We start from the raw sequence: 25989 nt of genomic DNA on the forward strand, positions 1-25989 counted from the left end.
TGAAAACCTTCACTCATTTCAGAGACCCAAATCTGCCCCAGAGATGCACTGAGCCCTGTGAGGAAATCATTTGCCCTTTCTTCTCCTTTTTTTTTTTTATTTTTAGTTTTGGCAAGCAGCAAAGCAACCAAACACCAAGTGCCAAATCTCTCAGGGACAAGAGCCCCTGAGCATCCCATCAACTTGGAAATAGATCAAACGGGCAGATCCACCAGGCTGAGCTCAGCAAAGGCAGAAGGGGGACAGGCTGCTTTCTCCGAGCGCTTTTAACCGATAAATGGCATTCGTGCTTTGTATTTATTGGATTCTTTTGCTGAGCCAGTTTGCAGGAAGCTGTCAGAGGGGTACTTGCAAGGAAGCCTTTGCACTTTTGATATGCACAGCCGCCAACATCCGCACACCTTGGGGAGGAGGTCATGGGAAACCTTTGAAATTACTGACAAGGAAGGATTGGGGTTTTTTCATGGTCTATTATGCCATTATCATAAATGCCGCCATCCCTGCCAGGGTTTGGGTCCGAACCACGGCGCTCTGTAACCTAGCTCTCGCAACCAGCCCCAGCGCCGCACAGCAGCGACGGGGCTAAATGCAAGAAGAATATGTGCTCATCTCACTGCTTACACCAAACTGGGCTTCTCAATTAACCAAGCAGATTTTCCCCAATTTTTCTCTTGCAGCTACAGCTCCACTGAAGCACTCATCAGCTCGGCTTGCTCCCCTGGCTCCCATGTGAGTAAGTAGTTACACACACCCACTTCGCGCCTGCAAGCCTATGGGCGCTCACAGCGCTGGCACTTTCCACGTGCCAGCTGCACACAAGTGCAACGGATGCTAGAAGCCACAGGCTAGTGTGGCTCTTTGGAAGCTCTCTAGTTGCGAAAGTATTTTTTAAGAGCACCTTCCCCTCCAATTGCAGCGGTCTTACTCATGAAAAGTGCTAGAGTTTGAGCAAAGTCAGAGCACAGGGTACAAGGTGCAAACCTGTTGTTGACTCCATCTAGGCTGAGATCCTGCAGTGGGGGGGGACCTGAAATCATGGGTTTCACAGAGTAATTTTGAGCTAAATATCACAGAAATTCCTAAAAATCCCCCAGTGTGTCAGGCCACCAGCCGTAATTCACTGCCGCTTTGGTCTTGCTTTCCCATATTACTTTTTGTCTTGAGTCATCCTTACTTTGCCCATCCGAGTTGCATCATTCCTCATTGCGAGGGCCCCTATGTGAGGCAAACCGATGGGTTTTTGGCTGCCCGCCCCACCGCCACCCTTTCCCTGCCTTTACAGAGAGGCCCTCGGAGCAGGTACCTGCGGTGCGTGTTGCGATTGCTGTTCACGTGGCCCTGTCCTGTGCAGCCAGGCGTGGGGCATTTCAACACGTTCTCATGCATGGCCAAGACTTTGGAGCGGGAAGAGGGAGGGAAGAGAAAACAACTTGATAAAAAACAGAGCAGGAAAAAAAAAAAAAGACAAAATCATCAAGTCTTGTACATTGGCTTCCTAGAAATCAGGGAACGTGAAATGTTGTAATTAGAATTTTCCTGCATAGAGGAAAAAAAAGATTTACAAGGCAGCGCCGCTCGGGTCAGCGCTAGATTAGCATCTCTGCACACAGCCTGCGTTTTCTTCTTGTTTGCTGATTGCAATCTGGTTCCCCCTTCCAGCCCCTCCCTCACACCATCATTTTGGAGCCAGGCCTACCAATTTCAGGTAGTTTTAAGTGATTGAAGTTGTATCTCTGCTTTTATCCTTAGGACTAGTCTTTGTTTGATTTTTTTTTTAATTTTAATCTTCAGGATTATTGCTTCCTGCAGCACTGACCTTAAAAGTAAAGAAAATAATTTGATTTGCAAGCCTTCCTAAGCACACAGCTTGTGTTATTTATTTATTAATATTTTTTTCTCGCATTCAAGCTTGTGTGAAGATAACTGTACTTTCTCCTTGTTTGCTGCCGTTCTGTGTTTATGGCAGGTCTGCAACCTTTGAAATTACTGATAAGGAAGGACTGGGTGCTTTTTTTCTTTGGTCTATTATGCCATTATCATAAACATACAACATTGATTTTTATGTATATGCACAGAGAAAGCTATTTAGGATGCTGGTAGAGAGGTAGAAATTAAATCTCTCTCCCTCTATATATGTATGTGTTATATATAAAATCTGTTATGATGATGATGAATATCTTCTGTGGAACTGATGAATCTCAGTGTAACGCTTTGTGAGTTCTGCAGTGAAAAGAGCTTAGGAGGAAAGCCAGCGATTGTGAGCATCCTGAGCAACTCCTTTCTTTTGCTAGGTGGCAATGCCAGCATCCTATCTGGGCTGGAAAGAACGATTTCCTCTTCTTCCCAGCACGCTATCTCAAATAGGGGAAAACATAAGAAATTCTGTGTAAAGACAGGGACTGCTTAAAACATCATCAGATGTGGGCAGCAATTTTTAAAGCACCTCTTTGAATTTTGGAGGAGGGACCTCATTCTCCACAGGATGGTGCTAAAAATCTTTAGGCAGGGTATAACTTTTGGTTAATCTCCATAGCATTTCCCCTAAAGATCATCACCCCTTGGGTGCACAGAAGCCTCCTGGAACTATCTGGACTGCTCACATGGCACGTTGGCTGGAATTTCCCCCTTGGAAATACAGCTTCAAACTGATTTAAGCAACTCCTTGTTCTGCCACCCGGGCACCCCAGCCGTGTACTCACTCTCCGGAGGGATCCTGTCTTTGTGCGGGCAACCGGACAGGCTGCGATGGTGAGGGTAGAGTCCTGTGACGTGGCCAGTCCCATCGCAACCGGGAGTCGGACATTTGATTTCTCGTTTCTCGGGTCTTGAGGGATCTAGGGGTTGTAGGAAAAGGGAAATGGAAGCAGATTTGGAGAGGAAGAAAGCAGGAAGGGTTAGGAATGCTTCAGATAAAAATTTTCTCTGGAGGTTTCCCACAGCTTCTCCAGGCAAACAGGGAGAAATGGTTAACCTTTGGGTTTGGAGCTTGTTTTCTGAAGGTGGAATTATTACCATTGGAAATTTCAAAAACCAAATTGGGAAAGCGATTTCAGCAAACAAGGCTAGGAGCAACCGTGAGCAACCAGGCCGCCAGCGTGCATCGCCCATGCCGTGGCCAGGGCACCGAGCTGCTCCACCAGGCTTAATGCTCAGGAGCCCTCAGGCACAGGCCGACATTTTCAAGGCCACTAGGGGAATTTAGCCACCGATCTCCCTGCTGGGGCATACAGGACACTGTCGCTATCTGCATTCGCTGTTGATCCCCAGGATGTCCCCATCTCTGCAGGTATTGAGGCCGTGGGGCTAAATTCCCTCTGGGGGCTGTGAAATCCCCCAGCTGCCTAGTTTTTGTGCGATGCTTAGCAGAGAAGTTCATCTCTTTCCTTCCTTCCCATCCCCAGCGAAAGAGACACACAGAGGCCCATTCCCACAGCCCACCTTTGCCATAGTAGCTCTTGCGGATGCTGTCCAGCGGTTTGCTCTGTTTCTCATCCACCTGGAAGTGCTTCACATGCTCTCCAGGCAGCCGGCTGGGCTCCCTCACGATCTTCACCTGCTCGGCTTTCAGCGCGATGGCTTGTTCCAGCAGCCCCAGGTTTCCCCTCGTCATCATGTCGTACATCTCTGACTCGTCAGTCACTGCCGATTTCTGGGAGCGCGCATCGTCATCTTTGTCGTCGTCCGACCGGACCTCCACGATGACCGAGTACTCGGGCTTCGGGCTGAACTGCCCTTCACAGTGGCTTTTCTGGGTGTCCTGAGAAGTGTGAGGAGTCTCTTCGCAGATCACTTCAGGAGCCATCTCCTCCTCTTCTTCATCCTCCTCTTCCTCTTCATCCTCCTCCTCCTCCTCTTCCTCCTCATCGTCATCCTCATCGTCATCCTCCTCCTCCTCCTCCTCCTCCTCTTCCTCTGCTTCAGCTTGCATGGCCTTTTGCAGTTTGCAGGACTCCTCACAGTTTGCATCGTCCCGGTGCTCCGGACACAACTCACTGCTGCGTTCGCTGGTGACCTCGATGACCTCCTCCGCGTCTTCTGTCTGGATGATGATCTCCTTGTCACACTCCTCTTCTGCTAACTCTTCACCTGCATCTTCATGGACTAGGTGCACAACGTTAGACGGAGGCTTGGAGACCTGCAGCTCTGCTTCGGGCAGCTGCCCCTCTATCGCAAGGGTTTCCTCTGCTATTTGGCCTAGATTTAGGAGAGAGTTGGCGATTATTTCTTGATAGCTGCTATAGCTGGCCTTGCTTGGCCCAGATGTACTTGTTCCTGTGGTTTGCCCATAGTGGGTTGATTTTGCTGGGCTTCTTTCTGAGGTTGGGGGTGGGGGTAGAAGGAAAAGAAAAAAAAAAGAGGAAGAAAGGCAAAAAATAAAGGAAAGAAAGAAACGATATGAGCTCATAAACATCTCCTGGTCTTCCTTAAGCTTAACTGAAATCAAAGCCTTGCTGTAACACCCCTGGAGCAGTCTGATTTATTGTGTTTGGGAATGATGAGGACCCATCTGGCACCTCGTCACCATTGCCTCACTGCAGCCCAGTGGTGCCAGTGCTCCCCAGACCAGTGCAGTGCCACTCAGGCCTCCCAACCAGGCAGCAATAAGTCAGAGAGCAGCAGGACCCAGCCGAGGGAGACTACTCCTGCACCTGGAGAAGCCAGCCAGGGTCCACCTCGGGCACTGATGTGGGACCTCACGCTGCCTTCCCCCTGCCATCGGGGTTGCATTCAGAGCTCCTTTCATGCTTCGCATGCTTCTTTTCCCAAGGAGCGTCATTGATGGAAAGGCTCTCATTTTTAAGACATTGGAGACAATCTGGGAATATCTCATCTCAGCCTAAGCAGAGCTTTTCTGTTGTGCTCCCACCGAATGCAATAATTGAAGAACCCATCCCGTACATAATTCAGAGGAGCTATAACTCCTGGTTATTAACACTCACTGCCCTTTACTCATCTGCAGAATACAGCTCTGCAATCAATAATGATAAAGCACCTTCTGCCAGCTCAGGGCTGCGGGTCTCCTCCTGCTCCACCGTCTCTGCCTCTTCCTCTTCCAGCGTCCCCTCTGACTCGTCAGAGCCAGACTCCTCCTTCACCTCTGTCTCCTCGCTGCCATCGCTGTCAACGTTGTAGCCTTCATCCAAGGCCAGCTTGAGTGGATGAGATTTTCGCTTCGACACCAGATGTTCAGCCTCTGCATCCTGAAGTTTCCTCTTCTTTGCTAGAGGGCAGCTCTGTAAACTGCAGATGGGATCAAGGAGCAGACAGGAGGCATTGCCACGTGAAAAGGCAGCACATAAGCATCTCAATCAGTTCAGCAAAGGCAAGTGGGACAAATATTAAAACAGCTAAAAATCTGGGCCACAGCATTCATAATTCTCATCATGGCGGGAATACCTGGTCTAAGACTTTCATTTTGCACAGCTCCTGATGCTGGCTCTGCTCAGAAATCAGAGCAAGCCTGCCAGACTCACTATAGCAGTTTAGCCCATTAGCACTTAATGTCCAAAGAATTGCAGGAGCAGTGGCTCCCCTCACTGCAGCTGCTGATGGTCATGAGTGCTACCCACAAAACCCAATGAGGGTTGCAGAACCAGCCCCAGGGCACGTCTACCCACTGGCACCAACTATTCAGATTTCACCGTTGTGGGGTGTGATGAAAAAGTCAGTTAGCGCTGGCATGAACTCTCAGGCAGTCCACATGCACTCGTTTCTCTTCCCCAGTCACAGTGGCAATGAGCAGACCATAATCTCTGCCTGAAGACAGCCCCCGTTAACCCCGGGCACTGAGCTAAGTACTTACGCATCGGTTTGGGGTATCTGCAAGGCCAATGCTAGCCTGATGAAGCAGATCCCCCAGGGTCCCTTATTATCAGTTGATTGAGAGACAGAGAGGGGTTCCTCGGCAGGTGGCCTGGGAGACAAGTTAGATTCTTGCTCCGCAGCAACCTGTGAGGAGCCAGCCTCCCCGCACTGACCATCCCTCTTTGGATTTCTTGCTCACATTTTTTCCATCCCCGCTACCTCAGAGCCCGCGTCTCCCAGACCCAGCCTTACCTTCTGTGTCTTGCATACTTTCCACGGATGTGTCCTGAGCCATTACAACCTGGGGTTGGACAGCTGGCAAGGGAAAAAACGAGCAACCGTCAGGAACAGCAATAAGACTTGGAGACTTCATTTTTAATTAAAAGTAATGTAAACTATGGTCAGTTAAACAAGTTCCGTGTAGAAGGAACAAAAAAAAAACACAAAAGGGAAGATAATTTCCCTCAAATGGTTCAGCTCGTCCCTTTGAATTCCAAGTGAGGAGGGCAGGAGAGCATCTTTGCAGTTTGCTAAAAATTAATGAAATGACTCACCCCATTTAATTAGATGAACGGTTCATTATAGTTTTATGAGTATGTTTAATTAAAGATTTGCATGTGTAAGAGCAAGCTTTTAAAAACCAGGCAACTACTGCACTCTGCCTCCCCACTGCCGCTCTCCAGTTTTCTTTTCTTTTTTTGCTGATGTAGGAAGAAAACATGGGCTTTTCATTCGTTTAACGGTGTGTCAGGGAACTGGGGTTTCTTGAACTAAAAAAAGGGTGGCCTGTTGAAAAGTGCAGACTGGGAAGGGATTGCAGAGGTTACACTTTTAGCCAGAGCATGTTGGGTGATGTTCACCAGGATACAAATCCTCAAAAGCACTTAGGACTCTCCCTTTTGGGGAAGTAGATAGGATTCAGGTGACCAGATCTCCCCAATCCCTGCATTTGCTGTAGCCTGTCTGCTCCATTCCTTGGCGTGGGGCTGTGGGCTCTTCCTCTGCATGGGTAACCAGTCCCAACTCCAGGGACTATGAGGGCTCCCCATAAGAAACATTAAACCACACAGTTTCTGGCAAATTCACATAGTGGCATTGATTATGGGATGCCCAAGTGACTTGTCTGCCATCAGAGGAACTCCAGAGTCACATAGTATTAATAATCTCATTTAGCACCTCAGCACCCTCAGTCCGGGAAGCTGGAGGTGCTAATGAAATCTCCTGACACCAGCGCAAGGGTAGAGGCATCACCAGCCCATGGGGGATCTGCCCAGCCAACACAAAACAGCTCCAAGTGCCAAGTTGGGCTTGAGGTATTCAGAAGAATTTCTGCTCTCAGCCAAGAGCTTGGTCTGCACGAAAAGCTATGGATAAGGAGGATCCACGTGTATGAATGGATCCCACAGCTCTAGATGCACCAGTGGGTTATTAACGGCTTGATCGCCCAGAATACCATGCACGATTCAGATCATTGCATTCAAGGAAGATAATTCAACCCAAACCTGGGACAGAAAGGGGCTACTGAACTGCCAGCGGAGCAGGAATCCTTCCTTTGGAGAGACTGGCATGCTTTAGCTCAGCAAAGCAAGTACTAAGAGGGCATAAGAGGGCAGCGTGTTCCCTAAGGAGATGTGGCTTCGGCCAAGACGAGGGGGATGCCAGAGGCCGTCCACCGTCCCCTGGAGAAATGCTCCCAGCTTTGCAGCACGCACCCAGAAACAGAGCCTCGCCGCTCCACGGGGTCTGGCCTCCGAGCGCGCGCATCCCTCTCCCAGCTAAGCGCACAAGACCATCTACAAAAAGATCTCGTCCCGCTAACATGCATAATTGGAAGTGGGGACTCCCACCCTTCCCTGCTCCCTCCGCTGATGATCTTAAAGTCTATTTAAGTTCAATTGCCTTCGGTCCTGACTGAGGCTGCTCTGTACTGAGCAGCCCCAGACACGCGTTAAGTGACTGTATGCGGAAAGACAGAGCTGTGTTTATGTTGCCAGCGCCTGGCCTGAAAAAGGCCTTATTCAGTGGGAAACAAGAGTGGCTCTGATGAAGATGTTACAGGCTTTTATAAGCTTTGCTGAATCACTTAAGGCCAATTCCGCCCCCCACCCCGCCGCCCTGATCCTCCCATTTTTAATATGTTAAAACGAGGTTAAAAAAAAAAAAATAATAAGAAAGAGCCAAGTGGCTCAATATCCAGGTTTTGAGAAGGAGTAGGGATTCGGGACATCTGGTTTCGGAGCCTTACTGTAGGGCCTGTCAAAAAGCACCAGCCGCAGAAATTGGGGTGCTCAGCGCAGTCCTGCGCAGGCGCCCGCGTCGCTGCCCCCTGTCCCCAGCTCCCCTTTGGGAACATTTCCAGCCTTTTGGCAGGAATCCCAAAAGGGGAAAGGGGCTTCGTGGCTTATTAAAACCGCTCTCCTTCCCCGCAGTTGTGCACTAACCTGCTCTCCCCCCTCCGCAGCCTTCCTGCGCTCGACAAAAGGCTCTCTTATTGTTATGCAGACCATGCCCCGCTTCCAATTAGTCGATTAATCGTCCAGTTAATCAGGCAATTAGGTGACAGCTGTGGAGATGGCTTTGTGGCCCGCTCTGTCCTGCCCCTTCTATATGTCACCTGCTCCAATTACCACCTCCGCTCGCGTGTTCGGCAATAAAAGTTAGAGAAGTGGCGAGCCCGGCGCCTCCCGCGTCGTAGGAGAGCGGAGGCGCGGGAGCGCTCTGAAATTGGGCTGCTTAAGGCCCAATTACTCTCTGACACATGCAGCTCGCTAACAGGGGCCGCCAGGCAAAGCAGCCTCTGCTATTAGCGCGCGTCCAGGTTAAAGACTCCTGCATCTCGCGTAAGCACTCGGGTAAGGTTTAAAGGGAGCCGCGAGACCGGGGAGGCTGTTATTTCTAATGAGGCGCTCGGCAGGGCGGCAAAGGCTCGTTCCAGCTCCTTCGGCTGCTGCCGTCGGCACGCCAGGCCTGCGAAACGAACAGCAATGGGGCCTCGGAGGCCGGATGGGAGGACGCGGTGGAGCGTCCGGCATGAAAACTGGTGCTACGTGATATTGTGCCGGGACCTGTCCTGGCCAGCAGGAGAGAAGGAGAGAGAGCAAAGGATGGAGGAGGTGGAAGCAGGAAAGCAGGGAGAGAAGGTGCAGACAGGAGGGCAAAGAGAGGATGTAAAATACACAGAAAAGAAACTCTGCTCTGGAGGATGTTCTCCCTAATGACTCTGCAATACAAAACGCAGGCATCAGGCTCTGCTGAGGTTTAGCTCTGGGGTGGGACAGAGGGTGGCTGGAGGCTTGGTCTGATGTGACCCATCCAGAGCTCATGCTGTCACCACCTTCAACGCCCGCAGTCTCTCTGGCATGCGCGGCCAAGCGGTGCCCCGAGGACACAGGCGCAGCGAGGGACCTACCCCACTGCCAAGCACCCATGCACCAAGATCTCTCCCTAGTGAAGTCCCCACATTTGCTTCCTTGCCCGGACTCCCTGAGTCTCATCCAGCACCCGCCCCAGCACCGGGCCTCCCACCTCCCCCAGCATCCGCAGCCGAGCGGGGCCGTTCCTTACCTCACCTCCTGGCCGATGAGCTCCGTGGGCACTGAGCGAAGGGCAGGGCGCGGGAACAGAAACAAGCACAAGGTCAGAGCCACAGCCGATGTGCCCCTGCTTCCCCCCCCCCTCATCCCCACATAATGGGAACATCTCCCCTCCCTGGGGGGATCCTCTCCACCCTCCGCTGGGTTGCTATTGCCTTTTAAGCATCCTATTTGGGAAAGAAAAGGCAAACGTACCCTGCCATCACCTCTGAACGATCTCAAACCTCCGTGTGGTGCAGTGTTGAGCATGCCAGCTTGCAGTAAATCATAAACCTGCAGTGCCCGCCTTGTAAAGCTGCATGTCTGTGCTTAATTTTAAGCACGTGAGTGCCTGCCTGCTGCGTAAGGGACTACCTCTCTATAAATTTGCAATAACTTTAAAGTCAGTGGAGCTATAGTGATTTACATGCATAGGACCCAAACCCTTATACATAAAGATTCAATTTTCTCATGCCCTCTTCTCTATGCTTGGGTTTGAAATGTGCTCTTCCATTGCTTTCTGCACAGTTCCCGACAACCCCCATTTTGTTGCAACAGCCACATCGGCCTCTCTAGCACCAACGGGCCCAGTCCCATTTGTCTCTTCCCCTTATCGCACCGGACTGACACGGGAGCCCTGCCTGTGCTCAGGCACACAGGAGTGGATGTGCTATGTGGTTTTTGGGGTGAACAATTAGCTTGTAGCTTTTTTAGGGATTGCTCCCTACTTGTGAATAAGAGAACATCCCATGGTATACAATAACAACATAAAACAGAGCATCGCTGCTGAAAAGCTTACATCCAGCCAGGAATCCAAATAGTCACGAGGAAAAAAATCTACGACATAAGCTAAATTTGCCCAGGCTAAAAACCATAACACGTTGCTCAATTTGTTTGAGCTAATTGGGTTTCCTGGGATCCAGCTCCCAGTGGGGTGACTCACGAGCTTCAACAAACTGGAGGCAGTGGCAAGGCCCATGATGTATTCAATAAATTACCTTTTCACATCAAGAGACCCAGATTCAAGCATGGTGAAGACAGGGTGCACCAAAAGAAGTAGAAACAGGCTGCTCTCATTAGCAACCTTAGCGAGCATTTTAGATACATGCTACGAAGCAATAAAACCCCTAGAATCCACCTCAATTCAGCACCCAGGCTGCATCGGGGTTTTGTTTTTCAGGAGATGCAAACGCTGAATACAGCAAGGACAAGGGTGGGTCAGGACAAAGTAACATTGGTCCGACACAGCAGCGTGGGTGAAGTTGCAGAGTACCTGCAAACATTTCCCCTCATTTTAGCCGGACCTATTAACTCCTCACTTCCAGTGACCTCAGCAATTCATCAAATCCATGCACACAAAAAGGAACAAAGTTGTGAGGCCAATCTCTAACTGTCACACGAGACAAAAGTGCCATCGGAGGTGATACGGTGCTCTGCATCAGAGCACCTTTCCTTCTCCCAGAAGGAAAAAAAACTTGTAAAGAATGCAATGCACATTTTTTTAAGCTAGAAAATAAATAGGAATCAAGCTTTGAATTAACAAGTCATTTGTCCTGATGTCCCTGCCGTGCGACGGCCTTGTTTGCTTCTCCAGCATGCACTCCTTCTGCCAGGCACTCTCAGATGTGCGACTTCAAAGGCGCTGGCAGCATGTGCATGATGAAAGCTCAGGAGCTGATCTGAAGCTCCCGCAAATCCCATCCCCATAAAGCGGAGCGTGCAAAGGGGCTTTTCCTTTTTGCCTTTTTCTTTTCCTCTAGGCGCAGGGAACGAGGGAAGCAGAGAAAGAGAGTTAAGCGTTACGAGGAGCTGTAAAGGTTTGTGGTTGGGATTTTTCCAGGCTTGCGGACAAATGTCAGTGGGGTTGGAGAGGAAGCAACGAGTACAACTTGAAAAACTACCATCCCTGACCTGACAAAAAAGCCCATTCGGAACAAGCAAAGCGCATGGCTCTCAGGTGTGTACACCCTCACGCTGCAGGGTATTAAACTGCTCACCTCTGATAGACTTCGATCGTGTGCGTGCTCTCTTATCGTCATTTTCTAAACTCATCTGGAACAGGAAAAAAAAAGATAACTATTAAAAGGTAATAGGAAAATTATCATTAAAGGAAAATCTCACATGTGGTGGGAAAAGTTTCTGTGTATACATGCGCTGCTCTGGGCAGCAGGGGAAGCTTTCGCCTATTTGAGACAGAGTTTCTAGCATTGCTTTCATCATTCAGACCAAACTTACTTGCTTTAAAGGTACAAGCCCTGATCTGCTTTTGAATGCCAAAATTTAGGGACTTACTCTCCTTCCCACACCCCACCAAGGACACTTTGCTGGCAGGCTGCTGCAGTGACACGTATCCGGATGCGATGGCCCACGATGGAGAGCGCCAGTTCGCGCCACGACATCTCTTGCTAAGACCAGAGCCGCTTTCTTCAGTTTTACATCAGACAAGTGCAGCTGAACTGCAGCGAGCAAAACGAATCACGGGTCCCTGCGCTAACACAGGGGGCCTTCAGCAAAGCAGCGCTGGGTGCCCCAAGCCCCTCGCTCCCGCGGGTCCTCGCTGCCCGGGAGCCACATGCCCTTTGGCAAGTAACCTGCCAGCACACTTCATTGCTTGGAAGTCTCTAAATATTCAGTCCCGCTGACCTCGTGCCCGGGAAGGGTAACTTTTTATGTCGTGCTCTGAAGAGCAACCTTTCCTCCGTGCTTAAGTCTGACACCAAAAGGGGGCTGCATCTAAACAGCTCGTGGACCACAGACATCAAATGCCAAGTCTGCAGGGAATACGGGCATGAATAAGTAACACTGGAGACTTCAAAGTGCTTGACATTAATTAAACATCACAACGTGCCACGAGGTAGCGGAAGGCTGAAATGCAGCCACCTCCGGGGCGCGATGCAGCCACCCGGGCAGGGAGCTTCAAAATAACCTGGGGGCCCGGAGGGTCCCACCGGCCCAGGGCCGGCAGCCTTCGGGGGCCCGCAGGCAGGATCCCGGCGCCAGGGCGGACGGCAGAGGCGACGAGGCAGCAGGGCTGCTGCACGCAAGCCAGATCCAAGCTGAATTTTGCATCTGCCTAGTGTGGATAAAAACCTTGGGGTAATGGTAAAATCTAGGCATCCAGCTCCAATGCAGGTAGAAGGAGGCCGAGGTCATTTTGACGCGCAGCAGAGCCCTGCCGACACTGGCTCCCGTTATCCTTCCCCGGCTAACGAGCCATCAGCCCAGCTCGTGGCGAAGGGGCGGCGTGGCCGAGCGGGATTTGGGAAGACGCTGCTGCAACTCTCTGATTTGCAATTATCTGAGCGATAATTAACGATGCCACCTTCGAACCCACGCCGCCAGCGCCGCTGCGGAGCGATGCTGCACGCGAGCCCCGGTGGAAGGGGCGCGGGGGTCCTAACCCCGCCGCTCTGGCCGGCACACCGCTCCTTCTGGGCCTCTGCTTTTCCAGCCGAGGTTTTGGGAATGGTGACAAGGGCCGCAGGTCATTTTGCAGGAAGCGACGGGTGACGAAGCTCCCCGGCGGAAAGGATGAAAACACCCCAAATCGGAGGGATGAAATTTCCCCAGGTACCGCTCTCCCACTCCCCCCTCTGGAAATGCCTTGCTGGCTTGCAGTGCTTTCTGCCACTGGTTAGACGGGGAGATTTGGGGAGGGGCGGGGATAAAATCAAAACCCGGAGCAATTTATGCATCCTGCCAGCGCTGAGCTCGTGGCACCGTGGTGGCGTGCTCCACGTTTATTATAATGTCCCCAATAACGCAGCAGACAATTACTATAATTTCTATTTTTAAAGCCCCGATTCCCTGCGGACCAATGGCTCACGTTTAAAGTGCGGAGAGGAGCAGGTGTCAAAGGGACTTCATTACATTTATGAGCCTTTCCGAGTCGTTGTGCGCCGAGCTAGCTAGCTAATGCCTTCCGCCGCGCGCCGCACAATAGGCCTGATACGTTTGATTGCTGGGAGCCTGCGTTCAACCAAAATGAATTTCAGAAGGTTTGATTTTTTTTTTTTTTTTAAATCAGTTTTCCTAGAGAATTGGCACCCGTTCTGCCGGTGCCTTGGCAAGTCGCATTTCCTACGCATAAATTATTCAAAGCGACACAGGACAGCGAGAGCTGCAGGAACGGGCACCGCCTGCAAACGCCAGCCCCGACCGGCGGAGGCGATGCCGCGGCTCTCGCGTCGCGGAGCGCCTTCCCCTTCGCCGTCCGTCGGCCTCCGAATCGGCCCAGAGGAAGGGTCGGGAGCCCGCGGGGAGACACAGAACCAAAAACGCAGTGTCCTTAAGCCTGACCTTCGAGCACAGGCCGGCTGGGAAGGGAGCAGGCTGCTTCCTTGCAATGCTGGCAACTCAGTGCCGGAAGGGACAGATCCTATTTCACGTAACATTTGCCTTCAAAAAACTAGATATCGCATCTAAGCTAACATCCAGGGTCCTCTCTACTCCACAGCACCTCGACAGAGCAACCCCTCCTGCTACCTGGAGGATAAACCGGGAGCCAGGATAAACCTCCCTTTCAGGGCACTGGCTCCCCTCTGATAACTACAAGGGAAAGCAGACTGGATGTCTAGTGTTTAGGATCCCAACAGACCCCAGATTCCTTATTCGAGGCCACCAGGAGACGCCTTGTGCAGTTACAGCCCTGGGTGGACAAACGTCCCCGGCGCCCGTGCGGGCTCACCGGCTCCGCGCGCCCCCGGCCCCTGCCCAGCCCCTGGCCAAGCTGACGCGGGCAACTGCTTGCGCCTGAGCACCTCCGGCCCCAAGCGACCCAACTTTATTCCTGCATTCGCTTCAGAGCGAAAGCCCTGCAAACAGGCAGCCGCTTTGCAAAGCCTCGCAACTGGAAATGCACCTATTTCCAAGCACGAAACTTCCCACCAAAGTGCGGAAACACATGGAAAAAGATGCCTTGTGAGCGCAGTCCCTGCTTCTCCCAGGCAACTTAAATTAACTGCTGCTGCCGCTGCCGTGCCTCCGGAGGTCCCTGCGGTTATCGGGCTCGAACGCTTGAAGGTTACGGGAAACCGTTGTCCTTCAGTGTTTGCCTCATACAGCGAGGAGCCCTCTAGACAGATCATTTTAACACGAAATTTCAGGTCACACAGTGCGTGTTCGCAGCCTGGGAGACTGGCGGGGTGTTTTCATCTGTTCTCGCTCTTGCTCTCACAAGAGCCAGGCTGAAAAGCTCTCAAGCTTTCATTCTTATTGTTCTAGCTCTGATTGGAAAACAAAGCTATCTCCCCCACCCCAAAGGAAAGCTGCACACAAGTTACTGCCACCAACCGCCAGCCCCAGAGCGTGTTAGTCCAGCACAGCGTGCGAAGGATTCAACTTGGACAAGACAGAGGTTTTTATTGCTCCTCCTCACCTAATCGTTAGAGGACCTCTCACATGCAGCCGAAATAAATGTCCCGCAGATTTTCTAACCCGACATCACCAGACAGCCTGGCTGGCCCAGGTCTCGGGATGCTCGCTTCAGGAGTCAGCCTCCCGCTCTGCCACCGAGAGGTGGGAGAACGTCGCTTCACCCCGGGCGCCTCTTTTCCCTCCTGCCCTTTTCTCTCTTCTACCCGAGGTGCGCTGACGCACTTACTGCGCGCTTACCCTGTACTAAGGAGCTTCCTGACACGACCATAACGCGAGTAATGCTGAGGATGTCCTGAAGCTGCAAATCTGAAACACTGAGGTTCAGAGAAATAAACTTGCAAGACAGTTTAACCCAAGTACAACATGAATTTTAGAAATGTTCTTCTACAGTAACTCTCTTGCTCTGCTGCCAAGACTAAGTGCTACAGCATGGGAACAGCAGCATGGATCTGCAGTTAAATTTTATGGACTATCTACAGGGCTGATATTGTCTTTCTTTTTCTTTCTTATCTTAATGCACATTTCTTTTCCGACAGAAGGCCCAAGCACTAGCGTAAAACTGCAAGAGCCTTTCCTGCTCCGACACCCGGGTGCACGCGGGCGCAAAGCCCTCGGCCATGCGTGGGGTGGAACCAGCGCTGCCGTTTTGACAGCTCTATGCAAACGTATCATTAAGGGCCAGGATGAAATTCCCCACGGTCAGCACTAATACTTTATATGTATTCAGGAGCCCCACGGAGCGCAGGGAAAGCAAACACACCGAAAGAGCCTGCAGCTGGACAAAGGCAGGCAAAGGGGTCGGGGGCATGCTTATTTTTCTCCATCACTGCTCATTTGTGGATATAGCAAAACTGTCATTTGCAAGAAGCTGTATCAGAGCTTTAGAGGGACAGACAGATGGACAGAGAGAGTTTCTGTTTTTAGCTAAGAAACAAAGCCTAAATTTTCCAACAGCACGTAAAGCAAGAAGAGGAAAATGCCAGAAGAAATGACATTTCTCTTGCAGAGGGGTTGAAGAGTGGTTTTCTACTTGGGACTTCCTCTCTCCCAGGTCCAAAGAGCCTTTTCCTTAGTTCCTCAAGGAAAAGAGGGCAGGACTCCCCCATGCCTCACTCTGCCCTGACCACGCAGGTGCCAGCAAAGCCAAGGGCAAATCACTTCCAGCCAGGCACCCAAAACCCCCTTTGATACCCACCAGGCAATGAAGACGCGCTCAAATGGCCTGCCCTGATTTCTCCTCCTATCTTTTTTTTTTTAATTTTTTGTTTGTTTGAGTTGTTTCCCCCCGTGAGGAATCCCCCCGCCCCGGCTGCTGCATGCTGAACACCACGGGCAGCTCTTCCCAGCGAGCCCTCAGGGCACCAAATGAGTCTCCTAAAGGCAGACCTGGATCCGCGTCACCACATCTCTACCCTCCACTCTGCAGCATGCCATGTCAGTCACTGTGGGAAATGAAGAGGTCTTGGTCATGCTGGACCCTCTCCAGCTGCTAGTTTGGAAGAATAAACAAACAAAGGTGATGAAGGAAAGTCAAAAGTCCCCCTCTACTTTTAAAAAAAGACTGAATATAGCCAAAAGCCTCCACATCAGTCTGGTAGCTCCCAGCTGCTATTTTATAACCACACTCGGAGGTTTGGGTTTTTTTCCTTCTTCCTTTAGGGTCTTCCCTGCTGCTTGATTTAAATCCTCCTGACGTTCCACCTATTGTGAGCCCTGTTCGCAGCTGAATAAACTCGCGTCTGCCTTTTGCTCTCTCACTGCTTTAAAGAAAGGACACCCTGTGTGGTATTTGCCGGCTCGGAGTCTAGGGAGGATTTTGCCTCGACATCCTTACGTGCAAAACTGCAGCTTGTACCAACCCTCAAATTAAGAATTACAGCTGTGTCATAAACACCCTAATGAAGCTGCACTGTCAGTTTGCATTTGCAAAAAGGGTCCAGCCTCCACCCAAAAAAACAACGTTGCAAGTGAAACACTTACTGAGTGCTAACGCTCTCCAGTGGGAGCAAAGGCATCCTCCGCGCAAGTCAAGCGGACCAGAAAAGATGCTCCCGAACATCACATCTGACACGGCCCCGGCTGTAGCACGCGCCTCCGCAGCGCTGACATTCAGACATTAGGCAGGGGTGATTTCAGACGCAGTAGCTTAAGTTGACATATACTTTCATCTCGACTGTTTGCAAGTGCTACAACATGCAATCTCAACGCCATTTCATGCACAGGGAGACCAGAGCGGTTCAGCGCGTGCAAACAGCTTGCTTACTCCCAAAGAGGAGGGGTGGGGAGAGGAGGAGAGGGGGAAGAAGTTTAAAAAAAAAAAAAGTTAGTTCCCCAACCCCATTGCTTTCGAGCTCTGTAATAAGCTGCCATTCTCGTAAGACCATCCTCAAGTAGCACAACCTGAAGAAATTGCTGAGCCGATGCTACGCGTGCATCTCCGAGGAGGCCCGCAGCAATAGGTGCTCTTCGCAACGGCCACCCACCTTTGGCAGCAGCTGCTGCAGTTAAACCCCCCCGGTTCACCACCACGGCGTGGAAGAGGTCCAAGAGCAAGATCCAGGGCAGCCGCGCACCACAGCCCCGGACAGACATCCCAGCTGCACCCACGCAGAGCACCTCTCCCTAGCGCCCTTCGGAGATCTCATTTCACACCAGACGTGAAAAGTCTTATCCAGTGCCTGCACTTCTCTCCAGGCGAAAATAAATAAATAAGCATGCCTCGCGTCCCATCGTTCTTTGCTGCCATGCATCCAGCGGATTATGAGCCATAGCTGGCATGAAAAACTACATTTAAATATTCTCTTTATTTACAAGCATGCGTGCAAGCGTGAGCGTATGCATACAGTGCAGATTTGCTGGCTGAAGAGGGTTTGGGACTGCTCTACCCTGGATAGCACTGCCTGTGAAATAGAGAGCAACGCACTGTCCAGGCCCCAACTAGCCTAACTCCTGCCTGGATTTCATGGAAATACAGTAGCTGCGTGTCAGGAAATAAATATTTCACTGCCCTGCTATGCAGAGATATGTATTTGATCATTTGCCTAAATAAGAAAGAAACGCATGGGGAAAAATGGCAATAACGGAAGACCCAAATTCACCTATCACTCACACACCCCGGGCCGCTCACGACAGGCTCAGTCTTGCAGACAGAGACGTGCAGGAGGGGGCCCGTGTGTCCCCTGTCAGCACAGCAGATCTGCACCACATAGCCGGCCACCACCCTGGCTTTGCGGGACCAGCACTAAGGTCTCCAGGCACTTGGCCCCCCGGGCTGCAGTGCCCTAAATCCTGCTCCCACTTCCAGTGCCCCCTGTAGCCGCTTCCTCGCATCCTCGCTTGGTTACTCTGGAGGAGCCACAACAGAGGTGAGCATTGCGAGAAACAGCTAATATTAGTAATGTGCTTGGAAAACACGTGGCGCTAGATGAGCGCCAGGTACGAGGAATATTACCTTTTGTAATCATTGCTTTATTAACATGCAACAATCTTATTAAATCCAAGTGCTTATTTGACAGGTTCAATAGAAAAGTCTTAATTGAGCTTGTGTTAAATATAGCACCAACTGCTTACTCTGCTTTCTAAGAAGGTGTGAGTTTTCCTGGCGACACCTGCTCACAGCTGACAGCTTGTTAGCAAAGGATGGTGTTTTCAGGGCAGATTTTTGCTGGATTTAGGTTTTCCCAGGGCTCGGTTTACGAGAGGATTTCGGAAGAGTCGATGCCATCGGTCACCCACGGACGGCTCTCTGCTGCCTGGGTGGGCCCATCCGCCGGTCCGAGGTCAGTGCCTCATTACCAAGAGGCCAAAATAGGGCAGGAAGTGTCATTTGTGTAATGAGCAGCCCAGTTCTATGTTTAATTAAAGCTTCCTCCTCTGCTGGCAGTGAATCTGCCACGGGGTTTGACAACACTGGCTGGACCCTTTTCATCAAGCCCAGCTGCGGCAGTGACTGAGCGGCTCTGTTGGGACCAGGAGCTGCCTCTTCTCCCCGCAATGGACCCGCACGAATGAATAACTCGTTTGTCCCCTCCGGAGGCATTAACGCTTCACCTGGCGTACAAGGGTCTTCTTCCGATCAGCCGGCGCCTGAGAAAAAGGGCCTTTTTTTTTTTTTTCCTTTCTTTTTTTTTTTTCTTCAAAGCAGCCTGGGATTGACCTAAATACCCAGATCTGAGCTATCCTTGAAGGATGGGACCTGAGAGGAAGGGAAGGATTTAAAAATCTGGACCCAAAGCCAAATCTTGGCAGCTGGAAACCCCCTCTGCTTTTATACACTGTGCTTGAGGTTCAGCTTTAGCAAGGAGATAGAGACTCCCAGTTCCTGCTTTGGAGGCAAATTGCTTTGGGTACCAGAGAGGCTCCCTGGGGACTACCTTATTCCTAAGGGCTGAAGCCCTGGTCCAGCAGCTGATGTGAGGTGGGGAGGACCCCTATTAGGTCTTGCAGGAGTGGACACCTTTTCGGGGGGCTGAGGCCCCCCGTCGCTCACCTTGACACGTGTGCCACCACGTAGGCTGGTCGCTCCCGCGCAGCTGCTGATCTTTTCTCCGCAGGTCCACCGCTGGTTCAGCAGCTCGCCCCGAAACTCATTTTCTGCAGGCAGGAGGAAAAAGAGGAAAACAGTGTCAGGAAGCAAAGTCAGGCCAGCACCCACTCCACCGCCTCCACCAGAGGGGTGAAACTGCAATTTTTATTCCCTGCTTGCTTTCTTTAATTGCTGTTAAAGCAGTGGCAGTGCCCGAGGACCTCCTGGGGCAGGACCCTGCAGTGCCACCCCGGGACCGAGCAGCCCTGACCATGACGAATTTGCAGTCTAGACAAACAAAGGCTCAAAACTAACAAGTGCCCATGCACCGGCTGAGCCGAAGGAGCAGCCTTGAGTGCCCTCAGCCTACTGCAGACACAGCGCCGCTTAGCTTAACTTGGGCTTTAGTGGGAAAAGGAAATGGGAGCGGTGCCTGGCACTCGCGGCCAAGCCACCGGCCTCCAGCCGTGGCTCCGGGAGCCCAGCGGTGCCCGGCTCGCCGAGCCTCTCTGTTCCCCCGTGCCTGTCCGGCCTTTGCACTTGCTCCACTCCTGCACCCCCTTCTCTTTTTCCCTTTCCAGAAATTGAGCTGATTTTTAACCCTTTGCCAAAATCCACGTGGCTAACACAGCAGGCAGGACCCATCAGCTGGACCGCAGGGCACCACGTGGGTCCCTGCTCCCAGCACACATTTCCATAACAACCCTCTGGGTAACACGGGCACAGAACGGGTCATTATGGCTTTCCGCAGCAAAGGGGCAAAAAGAGAGTCTCAGAGTTAAGGCTCCCAGAGGCAGAGCTGCATCAGGTGCGAGGGAGGGCAGGAGGAGAGGAGCCTCCATCCAGCATGGCCGAGGGCATCCTCCACAGGGGCATCATCCCACCGGCATGGGAACGGGCTGGCCTCAGTGCCTGTCAGCAACAGCAGAGTGTTTCATTAACACAGTGCAGATCTGTGAGATGCTTTATCTGCATGTCTGACTCAAAGAAGAGTTGGAGGCAGCTGTGCTTTACACTGCCCCACGATGTCTGCACTGCAGTTCTCTACCTGAAGGCCTGCAGATGCCCCAGCGCTAGGAGAAGCTCTCCTCATCTGAGCACTGCTTCTGTTCTCACTGCTAACTTGGTCTCTAGCCTTGGAAGAGATACTTCATCTCACCTGTTTAATGGGAAATTATGATGATGGGGGGGGGGGGGAGCACCATGTCTTAGACACTCAGAAGCACCAGTTACTAGTAGACTTGGGAAATAAGCTAGATCTATGGGAAACACAAAATGCTACAAGTGGCTTCTCAGCCCGCGCCCTTCATCTAGTACAATTTCAGGTGCGGATTCAGCACCAGTCCTGCTGCAGACTTGGCGAACCTGAGCCAGTTCACACAGGCGTAGAACGTGCCCCAGCGTGGGACGCGCCACGCATGGCGTTAGACAGCTTCCCCTTCCCCACGCTGAGTTATCGCCGGCAGCAACGAGATCAGAAGTGCATGCCCCCAGGCCCCAACGTCACAGCTCACCTTGGCAAACCGTTGTCGCTTTGGGCGACGCGGCCGCGAGCCTTCCCTTGAATCTTTAATTGTGGTTCCCTGTGGCATTGAGCACTGAATAATTTACTGTCTTATTCTGCAAGCCTCGCTCCATTCATCTTCTACCACTGGTGTGGAGGGAAGAGGAGAACAGCCCCCAGAAGGGGTCACGTGAGGGAGCTCTGCTCTCTGCTCACGTTCATTCATCTCGGGCTGCTCATAGCCGGGAGAAGCGCTCACGGCACGGGTTTCATTTCTCCTGCCATAACGGGCTCCCATGCTTCCTTGCCTTGATATTTTTATCACTTGGCTAATTTCAAAGACACCCGAGGCAGGGAAAAGTCTCACACCTTGAAGAAAACGTGTGGATAAGAGGTGCTTTCAGCAACGGCTAAGGAAGGCTTGATGAGCTTGTAGGACAGCAGCCTAACAACTTCGGATTTGCTCTGCCATAAAGCACCTTTTAGGAAGATACACAGCAAATAACTAGGGAAATCCCCTGCCTGTGTCTGTTCTTTACGTATGACATGTTAAGGGATGACCAGTATATCCCACAGAGCCCTTGCAAGGGCAAATACATTGAAAGACTAGGATAATTAGATCCTATGGTGACGTATAGTCCAAGTTAGAACCCAAGACAGATGACCATGAAAGTCACCTTCATGCTATTTGTCCTAGAACAGAACTGTTCTGAAGTCAGGAAAGCAGTCTGAGACACTTTTCTAGGTGTCACTTCAGAAATGCAGTTGGAGACTGCAATTCAAAGAAGACTGCCTGAAGAGCCACGTTCTTCCTGTTGGGACCCACAGAAAAGGCAAGGGGCTTGGGAATGAAATCTAAGAGCCACAGAAACATTAGTCTGCTTTGGAGAAGCTACAAGGAACGGAAACAGGGAAACGCAGATGGCCAGGCAGATGATGAAAAACGAAGCAAAGCATAAGAAAGAAGCTAGAGAGGGACATGGCAAAGAACAGAAAAAAACACCAAATAACAAGACAAAAAAAGATGTTTCTATAGTGCGTACATAGGACATTGTGGCCTGCCTGCCTAGCTAAAGGGAGATGTTTCCTTAAACAGCCTTTTCCCAAGCAGCAGAAAATCACGTTTTAGAGTAGCAGCATCCTCCGTGGGAGGCAGTGGGGGACGAAGGAAGGAATGGGCTTAAATTACAGAAACCATGGTCTGCGGATGCAAAAATAACTGCAGATCCTACAGATAGCTTGGAAGGTTTTTGAAAGACAGAGTTCATGAGATTCAGCGCTAAGGAGGAGAAGATAGCCAAACATGCACATTCATCCTCTTTGGGCCTGTTTTGCTCATGTGTCTAAGCTGTAGGGCTACAAGTGACCTCTGGAAGCTGATGGGGTGAATCTGGCCACGAGGTGACAGCGCAGCCCCCATTAAGTGCTGCAGGAGCCCCGTTTTCACCTCCTCATGTCTGCAGTCACGCAGTGCCCAAGGTGGGGACGGGGCTCCACTGGTGCAACGCACTGAGGCTGGAGGCATGTGCCAGCTCATCACTCATCCTTTCCTCTGCCCAGCCTAGTCCAGATGGCCAAGACAGTGCTGTCAACCCCTGCATCAGGTTTCCTCTGCTCCGTGCTGCTGAAATGCATCTGGTCCCCAGGGAGGATCAGCTTGCACACTCTAGCCGTGCCCCTGCCACCTCGTCTTGGACCCCAGCTTCAGCAGAAGCACAGCTCACCTGGTGATGTGACAGACATTTCTTTTAACCCCTACCTAGACTACCCAGGGCACAGGCTATTGCCTAAAATCCAGGTCTTTGTCCACAGGAACCGGACCCCTGAGGGGCATTTTAAGTTGTGCAAAATCCCAGCATGGAAAAGCAAATTTTGTGAAATTTTGGGGTCATCTTCATCAACTCTAAAAAAGAAGATCAGGAAACTTTGGAGAGAACCCACATGCGATTTGAACTGTTAATCAAGTACCAAAGATAACCTACAGGCTCACATGTGCTTTATTTTCCATTTTTAAGGAGAAAAGAAAGCATTCATTTGCCAAGAAAAACCCCAAAAGCCTCCAAACGATGGCAGAAAGCTCCTCAAAAAAGAACTCCCAAAAACCTCACCTGAAACTTTGAAGTGAAGAAGGTGAAAAGAAGAAGGAACAGTGCCCAAAGCTCTAGGAGAATGGTAATTGGATGGCAGCCAGCGCAGGCACGTGTCCTCACCACACTGGCCACGGCAGCAGGGTCACGGAAAGCCCAGCTTGCACGCTGCTGGCTGCCTTCAAAAGCAGAACCACTGTGTCTGGCAAATCTATACAGAGGTTAAATTCACTAAAGCAAAGGCACGGGGTAAAAGACAGTCCTTGGAGAAAAGACGGGAAAAGGCTTCATTTTCTCATAAGATGCATCACTGCATATTCGAACTGATAGACTAGAAGAAAAACATATCAATCTTCATTTGCTCCCCCAAGTGCAAGAAAAGGAAAAAGAAGAGGGTAAGATTTTTCTTCATCTCTGTTCAGGCACATTTTTCACAGCAAAGGTAAGCACTGTGCAAACAAGGCAGAGTCACACTGAGAACACACTGGATCCTCAGGCCGAGCTGTTCCGCATCCCTGCTGGAGCATCGACTCAGTTCTTGGAACAATTACAGGGGCAGAGCCAGGGACCAGAGGGTGGATTTGGGACCCTATCTTTCAAATGAATCCAAAAATTCCCTGGGAGGGAAGTCTAGGAAATAGTGGGGCTCAGCTTTGTGCTTTGGGAGGTGAAAAGGAGCCCACTTTTCTTGCGCAGGTGAAACAGCGATGCAAGCATGGGCAGTGGGAGGCATGGAGTGGTGCCTCCTACCCGGCTACGGCCGTTGCTTGCATCCACCTTCCTTGAGCTGCAAAAGCCTGGCTGGTTGCTGGATAACCCGCATGCACGATGCTTGATGGAGCGTATCACCCGTGCAAACTGCTCTCCGCACCCAGCACCTGCCTGAGGCACAGGAGTGTCTCTGCAAGCAGAGCCAAGGGAAGGCCAAACCCTCACACCGAAGCAGCAGCCTGCACACTCCTTCATGGGAGGGAAACGTGTGGCCTCGGCCACCCTCTAAGAGAGGCTGGCTCTTTCACCAGGATTGGAAAGAAAAGGGAGTTTTCTACGTAATCAGTACTGGGATGTCTCTGCAGACTCCCCTGCAACTTTGTGCAGAAGATATGGGGTCATGGGGTGAAATAGCTGCGGTGCCCCTCAGGGAAGGCAACTGGGCACCTTTCTGCCTTTGCTGCCTCTACGAACGCATGCACCCCATGCTTGCATCCAGGCAGCATGCACTATAAAGGCAAAAAGTTCTCAGTAGTAGCCCTGTAGTAGCAAACAGACTGGTGCAGAGCTGCCTTTTTCTGCTTGAAAACCCTCGAGTTACTAGTTCTCCATCCCAATATTTCTAAGAGGAGAAGCGTTAAATGCTGATTAAGAGGCTTACTACAAAGAAAAGCACCAGGGACTCTGCTGGCCGCCCTTTGTGGCCAGGGGAAGATTTCTCCCCATGGCCAGCAAGCCACTGGAGAACACCGATAACCAGAATTCGTTTTCTCGCGTGGCCACAAACCCACGGTGCAATGAGGGCTTTTTCTTCCTGCAGGCAACATGAGCGAGCCTTTCATCTTTGATTTAAGGCTTCAGTCTCTGGGATCTCAACTGCACCACTGAACCCCATTATACAGCCACCAGGACTTAGCGCAACAAAATCCAGCCTGAAATATGACTAATTGCCCCATGCTCCTGCTTAATCCTTCCACGCAGAGAACACAGATTTCCTTGAATTGATACACTGTGCGAGTACGTACTAGTTTAGCCTTCAAGCACACAGGAGTGTGGCAGCTATGCATCAGGGTGCTTTTTTCAAGGGAAATGAATTAAAATCTCTATAAGGATCAAAATACACTGAAAAGGTAGATCCAGGCTACTTGAGCAATTCCCCTCCGCTCTTGTCTGATGCCTTGAATGTTAGCTTAACCCCCCCCTCTAGGGCACAGCAATACCGCCTATTCAATGCAATTACTGCTGTTTACTGTGGCACGGCAGTGTTCGATGCTTCAAATTTAGCTTCCCAAACATGCATTTAATTTAAAATTTAATACCGGATGTTAATTGTATATTGCACAGTAAATGACTGATCATTAAAACATATTAATTGAGGCTTAACAGCTGTGTAATAGATATTACATCTCATACTTATCAGCAAATATGATTTAATAATCAATTAGAATGGGATGTATGGATGGGAAACACAGCAGGTCTAGCTGGCTTGCTGGTTGGTTTTTGTTTTTTCATTTGTTCGTCTAAAGATACTTTTCCTTAGCGGATTTAGAAAGGAGCTTCACTGATTGCTGAGGAGATGCTGAGCTTTAGCAATCTCACATGGAAACCTTACCTAAACAAGCCCCAAAGAGTTTATGGTCTCTACAAAAGAACGAGACGTGGGAGCCACAAACCATTCCCGTTCTGTAGAGCTGGACTCAAACAGCAGTGAACTCATCCCACGGCTACTTCCACCCTGAGTGTTGGCAGCAGAGCAGGCCCCATGGGGGAACTAGGCTCCATAGCTGTTCAGGCAAGACCCAACAACTCATCATACTTGCGAGCTGCATTTTTGATCCCCCTGCCCAGCAAAGACACAGTATTGGCTTAACCCATTGCGCTGCTGAACCACTAGCTCATGCCCTGTGACATCAAAGCCCATGAAACCTGTAATGCACACTCTATTCTTTTACTTTCCCCTTACCCAAAGGAAAGGGAGGTCTGTGATTTCAGTAGGCTCAGGTCTCTAGCGCTCTTCTTATTGAACCGATGTGTCCAGCACAGCATGCATCGCCAACCAATGAAGCAATGAGCCCAGCATGAGCATAGCTCAGAGGTGTTTACTGTCAATGTGCGAGTGTAACCCAATACCCCTCTGCAGGCACTGGTGGGATGGAGGAGAGGGAGAGGAACACAAATATTTCCATCCCACTGTGGAAAGGGAAAGGACAGGTTGTTGCTAGACCAATGCCACCATTTCTCAGTCTTTGGCAGCAGGAGTTGCTACCCTCTCTTTGGATATGCTTTCTCTAGGTGCCCAATGGCAAAGAAGGGGCCCGAGCAAGCCTCCAGGCCCATCCCCATCGCCTCAGGTGTTGTCTCCCCCCACCAGGTTGTGGGAAGATGTTGCTGCCTCCACACTTCACATGC

General features: G+C 50.9%; 1 protein-coding gene across 4 annotated transcripts in view; it reads right to left on the bottom strand.

Annotated features, from left to right (window-relative positions):
• MYT1 (myelin transcription factor 1) overlaps nucleotides 1–25989 on the bottom strand; it is a 73222-nt gene that overhangs the window by 28117 nt on the left and 19116 nt on the right. For all 4 annotated transcript variants that reach the window (XM_068912009.1, XM_068912010.1, XM_068912008.1 and 1 more), the window contains exons 2-9: nucleotides 19243–19346; nucleotides 11375–11429; nucleotides 9370–9400; nucleotides 6058–6120; nucleotides 4994–5241; nucleotides 3439–4314; nucleotides 2700–2834; nucleotides 1304–1394 (exon numbers count right to left, since the gene is read on the bottom strand). In XM_068912009.1, the coding sequence (XP_068768110.1) occupies nucleotides 1304–1394; nucleotides 2700–2834; nucleotides 3439–4314; nucleotides 4994–5241; nucleotides 6058–6120; nucleotides 9370–9400; nucleotides 11375–11429; nucleotides 19243–19346 (1603 nt within the window). The remainder of the gene's footprint in view (nucleotides 1–1303; nucleotides 1395–2699; nucleotides 2835–3438; nucleotides 4315–4993; nucleotides 5242–6057; nucleotides 6121–9369; nucleotides 9401–11374; nucleotides 11430–19242; nucleotides 19347–25989) is intronic.

This window comes from Struthio camelus, chromosome 18, assembly GCF_040807025.1.
Source record: "Struthio camelus isolate bStrCam1 chromosome 18, bStrCam1.hap1, whole genome shotgun sequence".
Classification (NCBI taxonomy): domain Eukaryota; kingdom Metazoa; phylum Chordata; class Aves; order Struthioniformes; family Struthionidae; genus Struthio; species Struthio camelus.